At 41.9% G+C, this 22266-nt stretch overlaps 1 protein-coding gene across 1 annotated transcript in view; it reads left to right on the forward strand.

Annotated features, from left to right (window-relative positions):
• Positions 1–4466: 4466 nt before the first annotated feature.
• The window catches only part of LOC124606511 (glycine-rich protein DOT1-like), a 116955-nt gene continuing 99155 nt past the window's right edge, over positions 4467–22266 (forward strand). The window contains exon 1 of the mRNA XM_047138498.1: positions 4467–4605. Coding sequence (XP_046994454.1) covers positions 4536–4605 — 70 coding nt within the window. The 5' untranslated portion in view covers positions 4467–4535. The remainder of the gene's footprint in view (positions 4606–22266) is intronic.

The raw sequence follows: 22266 nt of genomic DNA on the forward strand, positions 1-22266 counted from the left end.
TGGGGGTAATTGCCCACTGAGGGGTAAAATGAAATTTTCTGAGGGGTAAAAACAAAAAGGTTTGGTTTTGATGTAGTCATGAAACTAAACTATTTTTTAAAGGTCTTTATCACTATCACAATTTTGTAAGCTTAATATTAACTAAGTAAGTTATCAATAATCATTTTTTTTCGCAGTTACTGGCATTATGAAGATTACAGGTTTGTCATATAGTCTACCAACTACACACATACTTTGTGCTTCATATCACATGTTGATCATGGTAAAAGTTAGACATATATGTAACAAATGCTAAATACCTCATAAAAGTGTCTTCTCCTAGTTGTAGATTGTTTCTTCAATAGACCAGAAATTGCTTCATTGCTGACTTAGAAACAGACAAATAAACTAATTCACAGCACGACAACAGTATTCAGGGTGTCCCAGGAGGAATGATCAATATTCAAGAATATGACAGGAATGAAAAGTCTAGTAAACATAGGCTTTAAATGCATACCTTAAGAGCTATCAGCATTTATTCATTTTCGATACTGTGAAACACATCTCTTCTACTGCATTCTCCTCGCTTTCCATTATTTTGAGAGGCGGTAGCATGCACCAAAACAAGGATAAAAGTACAGTAAACACGGGCTGTAAAGTGCATATCTTACGAGCTATCAACACTGGTTCATCTCTGCTAGTGTGAAAAACATCTCTCTTACTGAACACGTGCATTCTAAAGCCCAAGTGAACTAAACAATTTTCTCTTCTTTTGCTCCATACTGTCTCCTCTCAAAATATGGCAAGCAAGGAATTTGCAGTAAAAGAGATTTGTTTCACAGTATCGAAAATGAAGAAGTGCTCATAGCTCTTAGGGCAAACATTTTGTAGCCCATGCTTACTAGACTTTTCTGCTTCGAATGATCGTTCCTGCCATATCCCTCAATATTGACCATTCCCTCTGGGACACCCCGTATAAGAGCTGCTATAGCGCTATACACAGTATTATCACTATTACTAATTATTATTAGAGTGGTCGGACACAAAGCGTTAAAGGCATGAAGTCTTCCAATTTCTGCCAGTTCAGAATTAAGGAATCCAGCAACACATTTTAAGCTGGTTCATTTTAAACAGAGCTGTAGTTGAAGCGAGTGTCACTGGGGAACGTAGTAGCGCAGGGGAAGCATGATTTGTAGCAAGTGCCTACTCTCACTGTCACTAGTTAGCTTTCTTATCTGAGAAGGAGCCGTTAATACTCGCAATGCACTGGAAATTACTTCATCATTCATTCTCTCTCTCTCTCTATTTCTCTCTATCTGACCAGAACTCATCACATGTCGAAAAGTAATGTGGGATTCAAGATTTATAGATGTGAAAACAGATTTTTGACCATGATAGTGGTGGGACAACCTTCATACAGCCCCACACTGCATTGTTGCCAAATTTATTCAAGATGGCGGATCCAATATGGTGGCGATAGAAGTGGCAACAATGCAGAGTAGGGCCACACGAAGGTTGTCCCACTATTACCAATTTCCTGAATAATTCTTCAAATAAATAAATAAATTATGTTCCATACACTGGCTTGAATCCCCTAAATTGTTTAAATAAACAACATTCCACACATTGTCTAAATTGTTTAAACAATATTCCATATATTGCAACCGATTTCTGAACAAATTGTTTAACTAAATAAAAAACTATATTCCATACACTGCCATAAATAATTAAATAATATTCTATACATTGTCTAAATTGTTTAAACAATATTCCATACACTGCAATCTAATTCCCTCCAAATGGCCAATCAACAGAGTCTTTTTCCCGCCAATTTCTAGGAGAGGGGTGGGAGGTGAGGGAGTTTACTAGAGGGGGAGATGTTAATTAATTGAGCAACTTAATTAAGCAGTCAGTCAAATTGATGAGAGTGAGAGGGGGTATTCGAATGACTCAGACCTGAAAGTTTACCTGTAGCAGTGAGGGGAGAGGGGGAGTGAGTGAGTTGTATGGTTCCTGAGGGGTGGGTGGGAGTGGGAGGGAGTGGGAGAACAATAGGTTAAGGACCTGTCAAAGGGGAAAAATAGGTGAATGATCTGTCAATCAAAGGTGAACAATAGGTTTGCCCCTGAGTGCATACCTATCCCTGATGTAGGCAATCCACACTAACAAACATACTCACGCTCTCTGTGTCCTACTACTCATGAAAGCAAAAAATAAAATAAAAAAAACGTAATGGCAAAGTCAAGGACTGAATAATAATATTGTTGTTAAAACAAGTAACTGAATGGATCTGGAGCATGACTTGTGATGTGCACTTACTGAAAACAACTCAAATATAAAAATGGTTGTTAGACATAAGCATTACCAACTGCCTCAGTGACTCATTAGTTTGTGACTTAATAAAATACCCACAAAACTAGATATCACTCCTCTTTCAGTATTTTTAAAATAGAAATGTTCAATGAAGATTATTTTTCATTCTGAAGTTTAGTTAGGTGCTAAAGTTGGTCATGGTGGGAGAATGGTGGATGGGAAAAATTGGGGGGTACTGTCTAATATCTGGTTGCACACAAGGGTAATGGTCTAAAAAAGGTTAGGAACCACTGACCAATTGAGACGAGGTAAGACAGAAAAAGGAACTGCTGATGATGAATCACAATTGGGTTTGACACTCAACAAGTTTATTATAACATTCCATGTGGAGCAACTGAGATGGGTACCATCAGAACATCGAGGACTATCTGATAAGGGTTACGGAGAAAGTACAAGGGACAACATTGTATGAATTGCATACTTTTTAATAATAAACCACCAGAGCTGCTTTTTTTAATTTTTAATTGTTAAGTCCTGAGAAAAGCATACACAAGAACTGTTCAAGGACATTATTAACTCGAATATTCGAAATTGTCTGTATATGTGGAAGATATGTACCCAGTCGGTGTCACAAAAATTGAGATGTCGCACAAGAAAACGTGAACGGGCGTTATAAGACCCAGGCTCACTTTTCTCCAAAGCATCGTCAAAGGAGATAAGAACAGTATTACCATTCTTATCAGGAGTATACCAGGCAACCATGACATCCACTGAATCAAATGGTACCAGAAAAAGCTTTCGAAAACGAATGCTTCCAGCTGTGTTAACTTTACCAAAGTAAATTGTCACCAACGGAAATAACTTTGAAAGACTAATGAAGGTTTTTTGGATATAGGTTTCTTTCTTTCGTTTCATAACAAAATCCGCCGAAGTTTTTAGATCTTATATTAGCCACAGTATCAAGACGAGCATTTATCAAATGAAAAATATTTATTTGATATCAGACGTACCAAGAATACATCCTAGGATAGGCAACTTCAGAACAGGTTTTGAGTGAGTTTATGTGTACGATTTTGTAATTATACACAGCTCATAGCTGTATGTAACTTTTCTTTTAGAGCTCAAGGAATTTTGGAATCATCTGTGAACAAAAAATTATTGATTACATTTTAGGAGATAAAGAGTAGTGTTTGGTTTAAACCTCAAAAAGAAGAGAAATTGCGAGTTCAGGTTCAGTTGACAGCAATACTTAGGTTTTGAAGCTTTTTGGGTCTTATGATAAAGAAAGCTTTGACTGTTGAAAGTGAGTGATAATTCGTGTGTTTCGGTAAGTGTTGAAAGGTTTTCGGAATAATTTTGTTTTCATCTATTTTCATATTTATGAACTGTTACTACATACAGAAACCCCAAACTGTTCTGTATATTAATAAAAATGGAGAACCTGTAACCTATATTGCTCAATATTATTTAAGTTGCAAAAATGGTATTATTTAGGTCACCTCTTTTTCGACATATACATTCTACCCTAAGAATGCTTTATAATTTAGTTGATTCATTTCAAACCCTTTCACGCCAACCTTTGTATATTAACATCACATGTTTTGCAGTGCTGATTAGCATTCATAATAATAACAAATATCTAAACAGACTGTATCAATAACAACGAAGAGACGCATGACTGAAACAGTCACGCCGCTAAATAAATGCCTTTTTTAAGGTTTAGATTTCTCAAGGTAACCTTTACTGAAGAAAGGATGCATCAACAGCATGCTTTGTTAATTTCAAATGAAGTAGATCTATAGCAGTACTAGTGCTGTAAAAAAGACACATAAAAAAGAACAAAATCGATCCATTCATTAATGTAGACTTTAATTTTAAAAAGTAATATAAAACCACTGAAACTGCTAAACGTTGCGTGGATTGTTACGTCACGGTTATTTACTTCGTATGCCAATATTTTATGACTAAAACTGTCCACAGGTGGTCACAGTGAGTAAAAAGAAGACAAGTCGGCCTGGCACGTGCAAACAGATGGGAGGTCGGAGGTCGGCGTGTACCTGACGAATCGCGCACGACTGTGCGATCACGACCGCGGTCAATGCAGCTCGGGAATTTCCGGCGAGCGTCGTCAGCGCTCGGCGCAGGCGCCAGGTTTTAAAACGGGTCGCGCCTGCGACCTCGGCACACTGGCTGTCTGTGCGTCGCCGTCTGTACATCGCAAGGCAGCTACCGACGACGTCGTCATGACAACGAGCACCATCTTCCTGCTGCTCGTCGCGGCAGCTTCGACTATCGCATTCACTCCACCTGAAGGTACGGCCACCGTAACGCTTTATGTTCTACTCGTCTGGACGTAAGCCCTTCTCGTGTTCGGCGTATCTTAATTAATAATAAACTTTGTTAATCAGAAGAAACTGACCTTTCAAATCAGTCTCTAGCTATTTTAAACATTTCCCATTAAGTAATATCAACGAAGACGGCAGGTGAAATAAAGATTTTCGAAACTGAAAATAATTGGTTACCAATGTGTGTTCGGATTTTTAATTTAGCTTTATCCGGTGCAGAAATATCTCACCTTTGCTCAATATGCTTTACGTATAGTGTGCTTCTGTATTCCCATACACGATGGCTTATAGCAAGGACCGAATAAATATTTTCTGAATTTTGAGCACGTGTGCGATTTCCTTCATACAGGGGCAAGCTTGGAAAAAAATGTATTCAGCTTTAGAGAAACTGTTTGGTGTAATACCAATATTAGTTCTCTGTGGCTACTGTTAGAGTCAAGTGACACGCATTATAATACTGCCCAATGCTAACCAATGTCGTAGAAGCGGAATATGATGCAAGCTATCGATGGAAAAACATACGTAGAATGAACGCTGTGTCGTGTAAATACTGAACGTTTCGTTTGTCCCTTAACGCTGAACATCGTAATTGCATTATCTGGCTACAGGTAATTGGGACAGTAAATTACTATCTCTGTTTCAGCCAGCAGATGAATCGAAGTGGATTATATATGTTTGGCTATTATTCTTTCTATACGTTTGTTCCTGTTCCAAGAAAATAGTACACTTCCAGACAGATGTCGTGACATCTTCTTGGCTTCAATAGTAATTTCATTACCTGGTTGCAGTTAAAGTGCGCAAAGGGAATTTTGCAAACATACCATTTATAGAAAAATTTGCCATCTGGTATCGTTTCCCTATAAATGCGATTTATTGTAGGTCACTGTATGAACTTTAGGGCTACGTACAGCCTTACTTGCCTGTCTCATGTTTAGGTTATATATGACATGAAACTTTTAAGGAGTTTTAAGTTTTACAAAGAAAAATTTTTTATTACATAGATCAAAACATAAATTAACTTCCTTAGGAATCAAATCTGGCACTTATAAGATCTTTAACCGTTACTCCGGTGCAGATGGATTCTTTGAAAAATAATAAATTAATTAAAAATTAATGTTCTTTGCTGTTAAATGTCTTTCCGGTTGATAATGTCTTATCCTTTTAGAGTATAAAGTTTTGCAAGGATTCAGTTGCCATTTTAGGTCTTCTTTTTCATTTACTTTCAATTCTGCTGTTTATTACTTTTCTTAAAGCAATCTTTTTCAACGCCACACCACCAAATTTGAGAACTATGCATGTTGTTAGGTGTTGCAATTTTTGGAAATGTTCCGTATTGTATATAATGAACTTCATATGTCCTTAAGCATTTAGGGAAAATTAGTTTCAGCTTTAAAAAAGAGGAACAACATGTTCTCAGTTTCCGAAAATCATGAGACCATCATATTTCGTTTAGGAACTGTCAGGATTTCGTTATTTGAAATTCAGCAGCTCTTCATGTGGAAGCTGAAGTGGAATTTGTTGTGTCTAGACAAGACAGCCTAGACACAATGAGAGGAAGCCGACAGGCACGCGCTAAGCCAAAGAGGGTGCGTGAGGTCTGAAACAGGATACGTAATGATTGCTATAAAGAAAAGTACGTAGCTTCTGTAATACTTAACTTTAATCCATCCTTGTGGTACATCTGGAGATTGTGGCGATACAAGTGAGACTCTTTAGATACATGCAATGTTACTAATGGCGCCTTGCTAGGTCGTAGCCATGGACTTAGCTGAAGGCTATTCTAACTATCTGCTCGGCAAAGGAGCGAGGCTTCGTCAGTGTAGTCGCTAGCAACGTCGTCCGTACAACTGGGGCGAGTGCTAGTCCGTATCTCGAGACCTGCCTTGTGGTGGCGCTCGGTCTGCGATCCCTGACAGTGGCGACACGCGGGTCCGACATGTACTAATGGACCGCGGCCGATTTAAAGCTACCACCTAGCAAGTGTGGTGTCCGGCGGTGACACCACAGAATTTATTACAGCAAACAGCCTGGTAAAACCACGAGTCCGCCATAAATCCTTTTGTCGCTGTGTTGAAGTAAAAAGAAAAAGAAGTAACAGAAAACTGGCATGAATTGGACTACTGATCGATAAATTACAGTTGCACATTGTGTAGATATAACTAATCGAAAACTGGCATTTTAAAGTGTTAGCGAAAAGAATAAGGTGTTGTCAAGAGTCTTCTCGGTTTGCGATTCCTGCCACGTTCTGTGCTCAAATTAGATTGCGAGGCTGTGCGCTGTAGATTTACATAATACGTTTCCTCCTCTCTCGTTCGGATGCGAAGGGGTGCTAGCAGCAAGAAAGCCGACCCGCCAGGCTCTTTTCCTACTCCTTTGAAATATTTACACGTGTAGGAGGAATACGTTAGCTGGGAGGTCACGGCGCAAACAGCTGCATAAGAGAACCAACCGCGCTGAACACAACGCACGGCGACCTTCTGGAGTAACTAGAAACGTCACTGGCTGCGTCCCACACAGTGCGGGGCATTCGTGCTGCGTGTGATCTTTAGTGATCGTCTAAAGGGATGATCTACAACTTTTTGAGTTTGCAGTCGATTTGTCATTTTCTTTTTACGATATTTCGAGCGCTTCCCTAGTTGTCTTCTTCAGGTGCAAATCTCATTGCTCACTGTTTGGAACGGAACCAACTTGTAATCGAAACACGCTGCACACCACCTTAGAGATTGTCTCCCGGCGGCGTCAAAGAATAAAACAGTTTCACAGAAAATTAAGACCAACCGAAAGGTTGCGGCAAAAAAGATGTTATACGCGAAAAAAATGTCGTAAGACAAATCCTTCAAACACAAAATCTTAAAAGGCACTATCTATTAACGCCGCACTGGATTAAAGCATAAAATGTTTCACTTTAAAAGTTTGTCTATTCGCCGAAACAATCATACTATAATCACACAACCACCAGTTTTGGTTTATGGTTAACTCCAGCAAATATGAGATATTGCCGTGGCACTATGAAGGACACGCGACATCAAAACCTCATTTCAAAACCGTTTATTATGTGTGATTAGAGTGCGACTTTGATGGCGAATAAACAATAATCCTTTTTTTAAGTCTAAATATATTGAAACATTCCGAAGAGAAGTGTCAGAGAGGAATGCATGCCCGTGTTCAGTATATTTGTTTTCTAAAGTGCTGCCATCCATCATCATGGTGAGCTGTAAGCATCACGCAGTTAAACACACGCTTCCGTGTTCAAGCAGGCTGCCGTCTATGTTTGCCTTGACGATTCAGATAACTAGATCCATGAGTGTTTCAACTTGAGTCTCGTCAAGTAGTATCTTCACGCCGGAAACATTCATCATGTGTCACACAGAGTGATCCAATGAACTACGCAAAGAGGGGCCGAGAGGTTCTAGGCGCTACATTCTGGAACCGCGCGACAGCTACGGTCGCAAGTTCGAATCCTGCCTCGGGCGTGGATGTGTTTGATGTCCTTAGGTTAGTTAGGTTTAACTAGTTCTAAGTTCTAGGGGACTGATGACCTCAGAAGTTAAGTCCCATAGTGCTCAGAGCCATTTGAACCTTTTTTTTTTTTAACTACGCAAAACAAAAGATTTACTTCCGACCAACTTGTACAGCGCTTAGCCGTATGGTGCACCGATGATTTAAAACGAAAAATGAAAGAAATTTACTGTAAACACTCATCAAGGCAGTTGAGCTTCAGAAAACATAAGGCAACGCAGTTTTCTATGAATAATCCAACGGAAAAAATGAGAAAATGATCAATGCATATGCATCAGCTACCTTTGAAAATCTGTTTATTGAACTGATTCCCTCGTATTAAAACGACGTTGCAGTTGAAAAAATACATTTAATACCTTAACATATAGGACAAATAAAATATCGTGTTTGCTCTTCTGAAAGGCTTGTCTCATGAAAGCTGCATAACAGTAATAGACTGGAAATGGAAATAAGAGACTCTAGGATTAAATTTATGCCTGCGCATTACGATGTTGTTATATTTCCTGATACTCGCTTTGGATGGATCCTTGCTACATAATAAAATGTAAAACGACGACCAAGTCCTTTCCGTGTTCTTATTAAGGCAGAAATAATACTCTGTTTCCAAAGACAATTTTTGGGTCGCAGAATACAATAGCCTTCCGTAAATCGGCCTTGCCTTACTTTCTGTTTCTTCCATTTTCATCAAGACACCCATCTTGCCTCTGTTACGAAGATCGCCAACATGGTGGGGATCACCGATTCGATTCCTGTTGCTGAAACAACTTTCCACCAACAGTAGTTGATCAGTTGTGGTAGCAGCGGTAAAGGCTTCTGACCATCAGACTACTCTTCAGTTTTCTTTCCTAAATTCCTGACCACTAAGCAGTTTTCAGTGATGTCATATGAGACTGTTACAGCGATCGGCATATTGGTTTCATTCGTATGCAGGAAGGAAACAGCAAGGAAGTTCGGTAAGGAAGTGCAGTGTTCAACATCCTGCCGACAACAACATCGTTAGAAACAAAATGCTGTAAAACCACGGACTGGGCAAGGTTGCAGAAGGAAAACAGCAAAGTCTTTTTAAAGGAAACAACACGGAATTCACTTCAGTAGATTTCAGGAAATCACGGAGAATCTAAATATGTATGTGCGGAATGGAATCGAACCTCATTCTTCCACAAAGGAGTGTGTTAACCAATGTACAACCCCGCTCGGTGACCGGAGGAATAGGCTATGAATCAAGAGCGGACTCGGGCTTTATCCCTTCTTTTCATTGTCCTGCCATTCACGGCAGTACGGGCACAGCACTCGACAATCAGGCAGCTTATCATGAGCATTTAAATCTATACGTATTGAATGTTGGAAGATAGTACCTAGGCTGTCGTAGCCGAGCATTATCAAAAGCAAAAGCAACTGGCAAGCCTCACTTACATAGATTGTTTTGTTGCACTGAAGTTATACTGAAGTCACAGTATGAGATGTAGTTGATAATGAGTACATTAATTGGTCCTATGAAGAAATTCGTCACGGAGTGGAAACAGTTGGCCACCAATAAGTTCCTTACCCTCTTCTTAAACCGTACTTTATTGGTGACTAAACACTCTATGGTTACTGGCAAGTTACTGAAAATATGTGTTCCTGAATAATGGAAAGCTCTGTAGACCAAAGTGAGTCTTCATAACGGTTATTCTTTCTCCTGGTATTGATTCCGTGAACTGTGCTGTAGGAGAGATACAAGGTATCTCTAACAGAATCACCTCGCTGCCAACTAGCTCGGATTCCGGAAATATCAATCACGAGCTTTCCTCTCATGACATCCTAAAATCCAGTCAGGTGGATACCGTATATCTCGGGGTGCCAAAAGCATTTGACCCGGTACTACACCAATAATTATTGTGAAAAGTACGAGTGTATGGGGTATGAAACAAAATTTGTGATTACGCTGAAAATTTCTTGGTAGGGAGAGCGTAGCCAGCATATTACCGTGGAAAATTAACTTCCTGCGTAGCCCTGGGAGTGTACTGGGACCCTTATGGCTCACCTTGCCTATTAACGACCTCAGCTTATTTGCAGATAATGCAGTTATTTGTAATAAAGTGCTGTCAAAAAAAAAAAATCTGCGCAAATATTCAATCAGACATTGATAAGATTTCGAAGTGGTGGAGTGATTGGAAACTTGCTTTTATTCATAAAAGTGGAACTGTACACATCAAGACCCGAAATACTTATAGTCCTATGACTAAAATATGAATGAGTCACAAATGGAGTTAACTGAAACAAATACCTGCGTGTAGCAATTTGATGGGTTAAGAAATGGAATAATCACATGGGCTCAGTCAAAGCTAAAGCATGTGGCAAAGTTTGATTCACTGACAAGATAAAGGTAAAATGCAGTCAGTGTATAAACGCCACTGCGTACAAGTGATTTGTGCCTCAAATCTTAGAATACTGCCAAATGTATGAGACACGTATGAAAACCGACAGGAGATCTTGAACGTCTATAAAGAAGGGGGGGGGGGGGGGAGGTTGGTTACAGGTTTGTTTTATTAAAGGGAGGGTGACATGGAAATACCGAAAAACTTGAATTGGCAGGCGCTTCAAAATAGACGCCAATTACAGAGGCATTTTTCTTCGCTCCCGTAGGGATCGTGAACACATGAGTAGACAAATCATACCACGCACAGAAGCATTTAAGCAGTCGTCCAAGGGCAGATATTCAGAGAAGACCTGTTAGATTTGTTACCGGCAGATGTGGTTAACATGAGATTATTACGAAACGCTTCCGAAGTGAGAAGAAGGAGGAGAAAATGTTTTTTACGTATTTCTTACAGACTCCATAACGGTCGTACTGCAACAAACGTACACCTTGCATAAGGAGCGCGAAGCCAAGATAAGGTAAATCAGGGCTCGTTCAGAAGCATAGAAACAGTCGTTCTTTTCCTTGCTCCATTTGTGACAGGAACAGCTAAGGGAATGGCGAGTAGCGGTACAAGGTACTCTCTCACCATACACCGTACTGCTGCGTGCAGAGTATGTTGTACATGTAGAATGAGGAGACAAAAGTCATGGGCAGCGATATGGACATACAGAAATGGCAGCAGTATCTCGAACACAATGTATAAAAGGGCAATTCATTGGCGAAGTTGTCATTTGTACTCAGATGAGTCATGTTACAAGGTTTCCGAAGTGATTATAGCCGCGCAGCGATAATTAACAGACTTTGAATGCGGAAAGGTACTTGTAGCTAGACGCATGGGACATTACCATTTGGGAAAATTAGGTCATTCAGTATTCCGAGGTCCACAGTGTCAGGACTGTGCCGTGAATTTCAAATTTCAAAAATGGTTCAAATGGCTCTGAGCACTATGGGACTTAACGTCTGAGGTCATCAGTCCCCTAGAACTTAGCATTACTTAAACCTAACTAACCTAAGGACATCACACACATCCATGCCCAAGGCAGGATTCGAACCTGCGACCGTAGTGGTCGCGCGGTTCCAGACTGAGGCGCCTAGAACTGCTGGGCCACCCTGGACGGCTACAAATTTCTGCCATTACCTCTCACCATGGAAAATACTTTCGATCGAGAGCAGCGGCATTTGCTTGGAGCTGTCAGTGCTAACAGACAAGCAACACTGTGTGAAATAACAGCGTAAATCAGTGAGGGATGAACGACGTACGTATCCGTTAGGACAGTGCGGCGAAACTTGGTGTTGATAGGCTATGGCAGGAGACGACCGACGCGAGTACATTTACCGAAAGCACGACATCGCCTGCAGAGCCTGCGTTTACGCGGAATGGACTGGGTCCTCTCGTCCAACTGAACTGATCATTGACTGGAAATGGTTGTGTCCGGGTAGTTGGAGAGCACTTGCAGCCACTCAAGGAGTCATGTTCCCAAACAAAGATGGAAATTTTATGGATGGCAATGCGCCATGTCTCCGGGTCACAATTGCTCGCAGTTCAGGTGAGTCTGAGCGAGTGAACTGGACACCGAGACAGCTCGACATTAATGTCATCGACCATTTATGGGACATAATCGAGAGATCAGTTGGAGCACAAAATCTTGGACTGGCAACACTTTCGCGACTATGGACGGCTATAGAGACAGCATGGCTCAAAATTTATGCAGGGGAAAAAATGGTTCAAATGGCACTGAGCACTATGGTCCCCTAGAACTTAGAACTACTTAAACCTAACTAACCTAAGGACATCACACACATCCATGCCCGAGGCAGGATTCGAACCTGCGACCGTAGCGGTCGCGCGGTTCCAGACTGAAGTGCCTAGAACCGCTCGGTCACACCGCCCGGCTATGCAGGGGACTTCCACGGACTCGTTGAGTGCATCCCATGTCGAGCCGGGCAAAAGGCGACCCGACACGGTATTAGGAGATATATCATGACTTTTGTCACATCAGTATCTTTCTTTTGCTCTGTTGGCGAGTGGAATAGAAAGGGGAATGATTGATTAGTAGTGGTAGGAGTTAACCTCCGCCAAAAACCGTGTTGTGGCTTGCGGAGCGTGTATGCAGGTACACACATAGATTCTGCGAGCAGTTGATTTTATACTGGAACAGGAAGAAACGCTAGCGTGTGGTACCACACACTCCACTGTGGTTCACAGGAATAGACTGCTGTTTTCCTTGCCAGGGAGGTGCAACAGAAATAACAATTTGTCGATGCGCATGACAATGTCTACCGAAACGAAAAACTTGACCGTGTTCAGTATTATCTCCGCTGTCTGGTGTAAGCTAGTTTAGAGATGCAGTGCAGCTACTGTCCAGTCACCCTGTAAGTGGAGACGCAGAGACTGTGATTACTGTTGCACGTACCCACTGCTGTTGTCCGACAAGCTCCCGGCAGAGGCGTCAGGCGCGACCTCGGCGAGCGCTTAACACGGGCTGGCGAGCTGCCCGCTCGGCGCGTTTTGTGGCAGCCTGCACGGCAGAAGACGCCCCAGCGCAGCGCGGAGGCTCCGTGTCAAGGTGAGCCCGGGTGCTCGTGGCTGGCGGCTGACAGCTGCAGAAGGCGCCGTCGACCTTTCGGATTCGCTCTGCTGGCATTCAGTGGCTGCCCACTCAGCTCTCCGACGCGCCCAGACGCCCATTCTCTGGCAACCCACAACATTCTTACCGCTTCAAACATAACTTCTCCCGATCCTTACCTTACAAAAGAATCTGACAACTGGCCGTTAAACTGATAGGTGCTAAATAAAGTGAAGCGGTCGTTTTTGCGAGCGGTCGTTTCTCCATGGTTGCACGTCTGTGCAGTCCAATGTAATGCGATTCATCTCCAGTACGTGGTCGGAGGTGATCGCTTCTTGCTGCCTACAACTACATACACAGACCAGTCACGTTAATGTGACCACCACCTATGTTCGACGTAAGCGTTCAGAAAACGCTCACAGACGGCAGGTAGCAGCACTAGCAGTGGAAGGTATACAAAGCGTGTCTGGGGGATGCGGGGATGCGGAAACAGTGCAGTCTTTGATCTATTACGGAAACGGACCGATTTATTGGATGTCCAATAGGGCATTACCATTGGTTCAAAATGGTTCAAATGGCTCTTAGCACTACGGGACTTAACATCTGAGGTCATCAGTCCCCTAGACTTAGAACTACTTAGACCTAACTAACCTAAGGACATCACACACATCCATGCCCTTGGCAGGATTCGAACCTGTGACCGTAGCGGTCGCGCGGTTCCAGACTGTAGCGCCAAGAACCGCTCGGCCACTCCGGCCGGCAACTCGTAGAGTACATGCGTTGTTCGAATAGCACCGGGGTGAGTTTACCATACTCCCCAGGTTAAAACTCAATCGAGGACATGCGCGGCCACCTTGATAGAGCTGTTATCTCCATGGATCCTCAACCGAGAAACCTAGCACAGCTGACCACAGCACTACAGTCGGCATGACTCCAAATCCCACAGTTTAGATCCCTAGACGCCAGGAAGGCATCTGGTCCAGACGGTATCGCCATAAGATTATATGTTGACTGTGCTACAAATATAGCACCTTTCTTATCAATCGTCTATCAGAGATCATTGGAACAGCGGCAAGTTCCACGGGACTGGAAGAAGGTCCAGGTCATAGCAATCTATAAAAAGGGTAGAAAATCGGATGCACGTAATTACCGGCCAATTTCACTGACATCGACTTGTTGTGGAATCATGGAACATGTTTTGTGTTCAGACATAATGACCTTTCTAGACACTGACAAGCTCATCTGCAGAAGCCAGCATGGTTTTAGGAAACAGCGGCCATGCGAGGCACAGCTGGCCCTCTTTGTGAATGATATACAACAGGTTCTAGATACCGGCTCCCAGGTTAATGCCATATTTCTCGACTTTCGAAAGGCGTTCGACTCAGTTCCGCACTGTCGCTTGCTCCAAAAAGTGCGCGCTTACGGTCTATGCGACGACATATGCGGTTGGATAGAAAGTTTTCTAACAGACAGGGAGCAATATGTCGTCCTGAACGGGGTGACTTCAACAGATAGAAGCGTAACTTCAGGTGTGCCCCAGGGCAGCGTAATAGGTCCGTTGCTTTTTACAATTTACATAAACGATCTGGCTAATGGCATTGACAGCGGCATTAGACTGTTTGCCGATGATGCTGTAGTCTACAGGAAAGTAGTATTACAAGAAAGTTGTGAACAAATCAATGAGGATTTGCAGAAAATAACTGCGTGGTGTAATGACTGGCACTTATCTCTCAATATTTGTAAGTGTGAACTACTGCGTGTAACAAGACGAAAATCCCCATTAATGTACGATTACAAAATAAATGCCCAGTCTTTGGAAGCGGTCCGTCAAGTCTCTTTGTGTGACTATTCGAAATGATCTCAAATGGAATGATCAGATTACACAAGTAACGGGCGAGGTGAACTCTAGATGGCGGTTTATTGGTAGAATCCTGAAGCGATGCAGTCCTTCAACAAAGGAAATAGCTTACAACACGTTAGTTTGTCCAGTCTTAGAGTACTGTTCGTCTGTATGGGACCCTTACCAGTTGGATCTGATTCAAGAGATTGAGAAGGTCAAAATTCGTGACTGGTATATTTAGCCATCGTGAGAGCGTTGCAAATCTTATAGAAAGTTTGAAGTGGGACACACTTCTTTTGACAGGTGTCCACACTGATGTGACTGGACAGTGTAAATTGAAGGGTCAAAAGATTATGACCGCTGCCTATCGCGAAAGTGATTTCCAACTGCTGGCGCCGCACGTGAACCGGTCAGGAAAGTATATAAGGGAAGCAGAATCATTCTAGCGACGATGGAGGCCAAAGTGCGGAAATCCAATGATTTAAGCAACGATGACAAAGACCAGATAAGTATGGCCCAGTGCCCGGAAGCGAAAATTTCGTAAACCGTGAAATTTTCGTCTCTTCATGTGATACTGTCGTGAGCATCTATGGAAGGACGGTGAAATCACGAGCAGGTGACAAGGTGTCGGATTTTCACGGCTCATCACGGAACGTGGAGTTAGGAAGCTTTCTCGCTCTGTAAATCAGAACAGGCGATTAATTGTTGGAGATGTGACGACAGAGTACAATATCGGGCAGGCACAAGTTTGTGAACTAACCGTTCAGATGTCTTCATCCTACCAACGAAGGACGATCCTATCAACTTAGAAAAAGACATGTAAATCATCATGATAAATAACCACAAAAAATAGCCACAATTAATACCTTATGGTAATGGAGACAAACTACTACACTCAGAAATACACTGCAGAGAATGAACAGATGATAAATGGCCAGACCGTATCAACAAAAACTCGCTGCTAAACCTAATAACAGGAATGATACGGCAAAAAACTTATCCATATACAGGGTGTAGCTGATATAAGTGCAGATATTTTTATTGGTGACTGAGGGAAGTATGCTGAACAAATTACGTCAGTATTTACTTCATTTGCAGACCAATAATTACAGCTATTAGGAGGATATGTTTTTAGATTAGTTAGAACCTCCAAGTACATGTGGCATGAGCAAGTCGTCACTCTTATTTTCCCCTTGGCAGCACGTCAGATGTTGAAGTATTGGTGTATTAACATAAAACGGTTAGTCTATACTGCAGGCGTAGTCCACTTAGTGGTGCAGTCATGACTATGGAGAAGACATCAGGTAGTGAATTACGTGACGTATTTGTGAGGAGTCTGTTTGACGCAGAGAAAAAACAACCAGCACACTGGTGTGTGTGTTCATTAAGGCCCAACACCAAAAAATATCTGCACTTATACTCCTTACACCCTGTATGCATCTAACCATACTTAAGCAAATACAAAATCAGACACACACACACACACACACACACACACACACACACACACACACACACACACATATTCGCTAGTTGCCAAACACATCCAAAACGCAAGTAAGCAGAAGAATAGCTCTAAGGCTGAGACAGCAAATTTGTAAGTAGAAACCTAAAGGTCACCGTAAACATGACAGGGCCAGAAACCCTTGTTACGTTGGTATACAACGTCCGATACATAAAACAAAATAATGCTGTATAAACAAACATATGTCTATATTTCAGACCACTGAAGATGCCTTCCAAATAATAAAGGCGAAACGCGTGTGACACGACAAATTCGATTTACACAGCTGCAGTTACACGGCTCTAAAGTGATAATTATCATTGTGATAGAAATTTGTGCCTACTTAGTTCACTCTAGGCAAAAATGATGATTTCCATTGCAAGGAATTCAGTTCGACTTCTGGACCGTACGTAAAAATCCGTACCGCATGGACGGAAACATCACTTTTTAAAAAACAAAGTGTTAGTGTCTTTCAACCGTTCTAAAATTTAGAAAATGCCTTTCTCCTTTCTTTTTGTTCATCAGTCAAATTTTTGTCACTATTTTTGCACACACTTGCCTTGCGCTCAACTACAATCTTCATATCAACTGAACATCTTCTTTATCCGTGCACAAAATTTCGGTAATAGCACAAACTCTCAGGCGTGAGTCTATTACACAAACTTTTTCTATCTTTTTCTCGTTTCTTGACTACTCTGATCGGTCATTATCTTCCACATATCACCTGCCAGTAAAGGGACCTCTCACGCTATTCAAATACACCTTCATGAAACAAATCCTCATCTCCATAAATTTCCTTACAGCTGTTGAAAAGTCTCTGAAGCTGACTTTTCAAATTTCACTGAAGCACATTTTCCTGCGGAACAAAACACAATCACTCATGTAGCAAGCAAACGACTGGTAAAAAATGCTTTACGAAGGTGTTACTCAGATGATCATAGACATTATTTTGGGATCTTTGCGAGATAGGCGACCCTAGTACGTGAAATGTTGCTGGGAATGCTGTATTTAGAGAAGCAACATTTTGAGTCAGACGGAAAAACGAGCGGAGTGCAGAAACACGAGCGCAAATAAGAAACTCTTCCGCGGCGACTGAGTTCATCGATACCGATGAATCTTCAGCCAAAGAGCACAATTCTAAGTCATATAACAGTTGCGCATTAATACGCCTCGCCCATTAGTTCCTTTGAAGCGAGAACTGTTCCTACTATTTCTATTCGATTGTTATCAGCCTTTCCAGTTCGTTTCCTACTTGAATGAACGTTGCTGTTGTCGTAGCCACCAGTCTGGAGATTGGTTTGATGAAGCAATGCACACTAGTATATCTTGTGTAAACCTCTTGATCTTCCTGTAATTACAAAAATTTACATTCGTAGCGTATAACTTAATGTACTTAAGCCTTGGCCTCCCTTTATAATATTAACCTCCCGCATATACGAGGGTAGTTTAATAAGTCTGGTAAGAAAGCAAGAAAAAATATTTGTTTCGTAAACAACTCGCCTAACTTCTCGATACACTCTCCTATGAGGAATATACACTTGGACCAGCGATCCTCCACCTTTTTCATCCCATCGGAAAAACGGGTTCTGTCAAACTCTGCAAAATACTCTTTGACTGCTACTATCACTTCCTCATTTAATAAACATTTGTTTCCAAAAAGCCAGTGTTTTAAGTTAGGCAACAGGAAGAAGTTTAGGGGTAATCCTGGTGAATAGCACGCATGAAGAACCAATTAAAGGCCCAGTTCATGCATGTGACCGATGGTGCATTATCCTGGTGAAAGAGCACTTTTTTCATGCCAAACTTGGTGTTTCTTCACCACGCGCAAGTTTCAAACGATCCGATAACCAAGCATAATAGGGTCTAGTTATGATTCTGCCTTTTCCCAAGTAATCTATGAGGATTATTCCTTAGGAATACCAAAAAACAGTGGTCGTCACTTCTTTTTTTCGAGTCATCAGTCTTCTGACTGGTTTGATGCGGCCCGCCACGAATTCCTCTCCTGTGCCAACGTCCTCATCTCAAAGTAGCACTTGCAACCTACGTCCCCAATTATTTGCTGGTGTATTCCAATTTCTGTCTCCCTCTACAGTTTTTGCCCTGTAAAACTCCCTCTGGTACCATGGAAGTCATTCCCTCATGTCTTAACAGATGTCCTATGATCCTGTCCCTTCTCCTTATCAGAGTTTTCCATATATTCCTTTCCTCTCCGATTCTGCGCAGGACCTCCTCATTTCTTACCTTATCAGTCCACCTAACCTTCAACATCCATCTGTAGCACCACATATCAAGTGGTTCGATTCTCTTTCGTTCCGGTTTCTCCACAGTCCATGTTCACTACCATACAATGCTGCGCTTCAAACGTACATGTTCCACTACCATACAATGCTGCGCTCCAAACGTGCATTCTCAGAAATTTCTTCCTGAAATTAAAGCCTATGTTTGATACTAGTAGACTTCTCTTAGCCAGGAACGCCCTTTTCCCCAGTGATAGTCTTCTTTCGTTGTCCTCCTTGCTCCGTCCGTCATTGGTTATTTTGCTGCCTAGGTAGCAGAATTGCTTAACTTCATCTACTTGGTGACGATCACTCCTGATGTTAAGTTCCTCGCTGTTCTCACTTCTGCTACTTCTCATTGCTTTCGTCTTTCTTCTGTTTACTCCCAATCCATACTCTAAACTCATTAAACTGTGTGATCCATTCAGCAGATCGTGTATTTCTTCTTCACTTTCATTCAGGACAGCAATGTTATAATCGAATCTTATCATTGATGTTCTTTCACCTTGAATTTTAATTCCACTCCTGAACCTTTCTGTTATTTGCATCGTTGCTTCCTCGATGTACAGATTGAGCGGTAGGAGCGACATACTACATCCCTGTCTTACACCTTTCTTAATCCGAGCACTTCGTTCTTGATCGCCGACACTTATTATCTCCTCTTGGCACTTGTACATATTATATATTACCCGTCTCTCCCTATAGCTTACCCTTATTTTTCTCGGGATTTCGAACATCTTGCTCCATTTTACATTGTCGAACGCTTTTTCCAGGTCGACAAATCCTATGAAAGTGTCTTGATTTCTCTTAGTCTTCCTTCTATTACCAACTGCAACGTGAGAATTGCCACACTGGTGCCTTTACCTTTCCTGAAGCCAAACTGGTCGTCATCTAACACATCCTCAATTTTCTTTTCCATTCTTCTGTGTATTATTCTTGTCAGCAAATTGGGTGCAAGAGCTGTTAAGCTGATTGTGCAATAATTATCGCATTTGTAAGCTCTTTCACTCTTCGGAATTATGTGAATGATATATTTCCGAAAGTCAGATGGTATGTCGACAGACTCATACATTCTACACACTAACGTGAATGGTCGTTTTGTTGCCACTTCCCCCAATGATTTTAGAAATACTGATGGAATGTTATCTATCCCTTCTGCCTTATTTGACTTGAGTCCTCAAAAGCTCTCTTAAATTCTGATTCTAGTACTGGATCCCCTTTCTCTTCTAAATCCACTCATGTTTCTTCTGCTATCACATCAGACAAATCTTCCTCTTCATAGAGGCCTTCGATGTACTCTTTTCACCTATTCGCTCTCTCCTCTGCATTTAACAGTGGAATTCCCTTTTCAATATGACTGTTTGCGCCCTTGCTTTTAATTTCACCGGAGGTTATTTTTACTTTCCTGTATGCTGAGTCTGTCCTTCCGACAATCATTTCATTTTCGATTTCTTCACATTTGTCATGCTGCCATTTCATCTGAGCTTCCCTGTACTTCCTGTTTATTTCATTCTCTAGCGACTTCCATTACTGTATTCCTTAATTTCCCCGAATATTTTTATAATTCCTTCTGCCATCTATCAACTGAAGTATTTCTTCTGTGACAGATGGTTTCTTCACAGTTACCTCCTTTGCACCTCTGTTTTTCTTTCCAACTTCAGTGATTGCCCTTTTTAGGGTAGTCCATTCGTCTTCAACTACACTCCCTACTGAGCTGTTTCTCATTGCTGTATCTGCAGACTTAGAGAACTTCAAGCATGTCTCGTCATTCCTTAGTACTTCCGCAGCCCACTTCTTTGCATATTGATTCTTCTTGGCTAATTACTTAAATTTCAACCTGCTTTTTAGCATTACTAAATTGTGATCTGAGTCTATACAAATCAGTATCTGATTTCAGAATCTCTGTCTGACCATGATGCAATCTAACCATAATCTTCCCGTTTCACCCAGCCCTTTCCAAGTAAACTCCTTCTCTTGTGATTCTTGAACAGAGTATTCGCTATTACTAGCTTAAACTCAACTCAATTAGTCTTTCTCGTCTCTCAATCCTTGTCCCATATTCTCCTGTAACTTTATCTTCTACTCTTTCCCCTAGAAATGCATTCCAGTACCCCATGACTATTATATTTTCATTTCCCTTTTCATACTGTATTACCCTTCCAATATCCTTATATACTTTCTCTATCTCTTCATCTTCAGCTTGCGACGTCGACATGTATACCTGTACTACCGGCTGACAAAGTGATCTTCGCCTTCTTCGGTGTACTTTCACCAGCATTTGTCCAGTGTTTTGACTGCCGTTTTGACTCTCTTGTGTAATGATGGATCCAGGTTTCATCGACAGACAACAAATCGACGCCAGAAGTCTTGCGGACTGGATTAACATTGCCAGACATTGTGTTGAAATGTTTTTGCTGGATGCCCTTTTGGTCAACTGTGAGCAGCCGTGGCACATACCAAGCACAGAGCTTCTTCGTAACCAATTCTCCTTGTGGGATGTTATGCACTAGCTCAGTTGAAATGCCTACAATCTCAGCATCTCACGAATTTTTATTCGGCGGTCTTGCATTCCCATATCATGGATTTTGCCGATGGTTTCCTTAATGGTGACCTCAGTTGGACCGGGTTCGATTCCCGGCTGGGTCGGAGATTTTCTCCGCTCAGGGACTGGGTGTTGTGTTGTGTTCATCATCATTTCATCCCCATCCGGCGTGCAGGTCGCCCAATGTGGCGCCGAATGTAATAAGACCTGCGATATGGCGGCCGGACCTGCCCCGCGAGGGGCCTCCCGGCCAATGACGCCAAACGCTCATTTCCATTTACCTCAGTTGGAGAGCAGGTGCCTGTCTGACTACATTTAAATTCGTTAATCCGAAAGTAAATGGTCTTCGGTGATGGCGTTTGAGTTCGCGTGAATTTCATCCAATTCTGTTTTCGCTTGTGCTGCAATCGAACCCTACAAATTAAAATGTTTAGTAATAGCACGAAACTCGATTTTCTCGATTTTCAAATGCAGTCGACAAGCTGATCAATTCAGACGGGTGTCAACGGTGAACTGCGCGTCTTACATTGCTGAAATCCTGTACCATACTTGGAGTAATCAAGCTTACCAGCCATAAAGGCGCAACAAAAATGTTCAATTCTATCATGGAAACTTACCACACTTATCAATCCAATTTCGTACACACTTCCAATTATTCCTCTGTGTCTCAGCATCTGTCCTATCAACCCACGCTTTCTTTCATTCAGGTTTTGTTGTACGGCTGTTTTCTTGCCAACTCGATTCAGTACCTCTTTATCAATTACCTCGATGTAGCCACGTAATCTTCAGTATTCTTCAATACCGCCACATCTGAGAATGTACCAGTTTCCTCGTGTTTGTACTGAATGAGCATTACTGGCGCCTTGTGCAGTGCCTTGTGGCGCAGCCGGTAACCACTCGCGCAGACGGTCATTTCTGAGTTCCTGGTTGAGGAAGGCCCCTGACGCTGTGACGTATGTGATACGCGAGACTGTGCCGCC

This window comes from Schistocerca americana, chromosome 1 (genome assembly GCF_021461395.2).
Source record: "Schistocerca americana isolate TAMUIC-IGC-003095 chromosome 1, iqSchAmer2.1, whole genome shotgun sequence".
In the NCBI taxonomy this organism is placed as follows: Eukaryota; Metazoa; Arthropoda; class Insecta; order Orthoptera; family Acrididae; genus Schistocerca; species Schistocerca americana.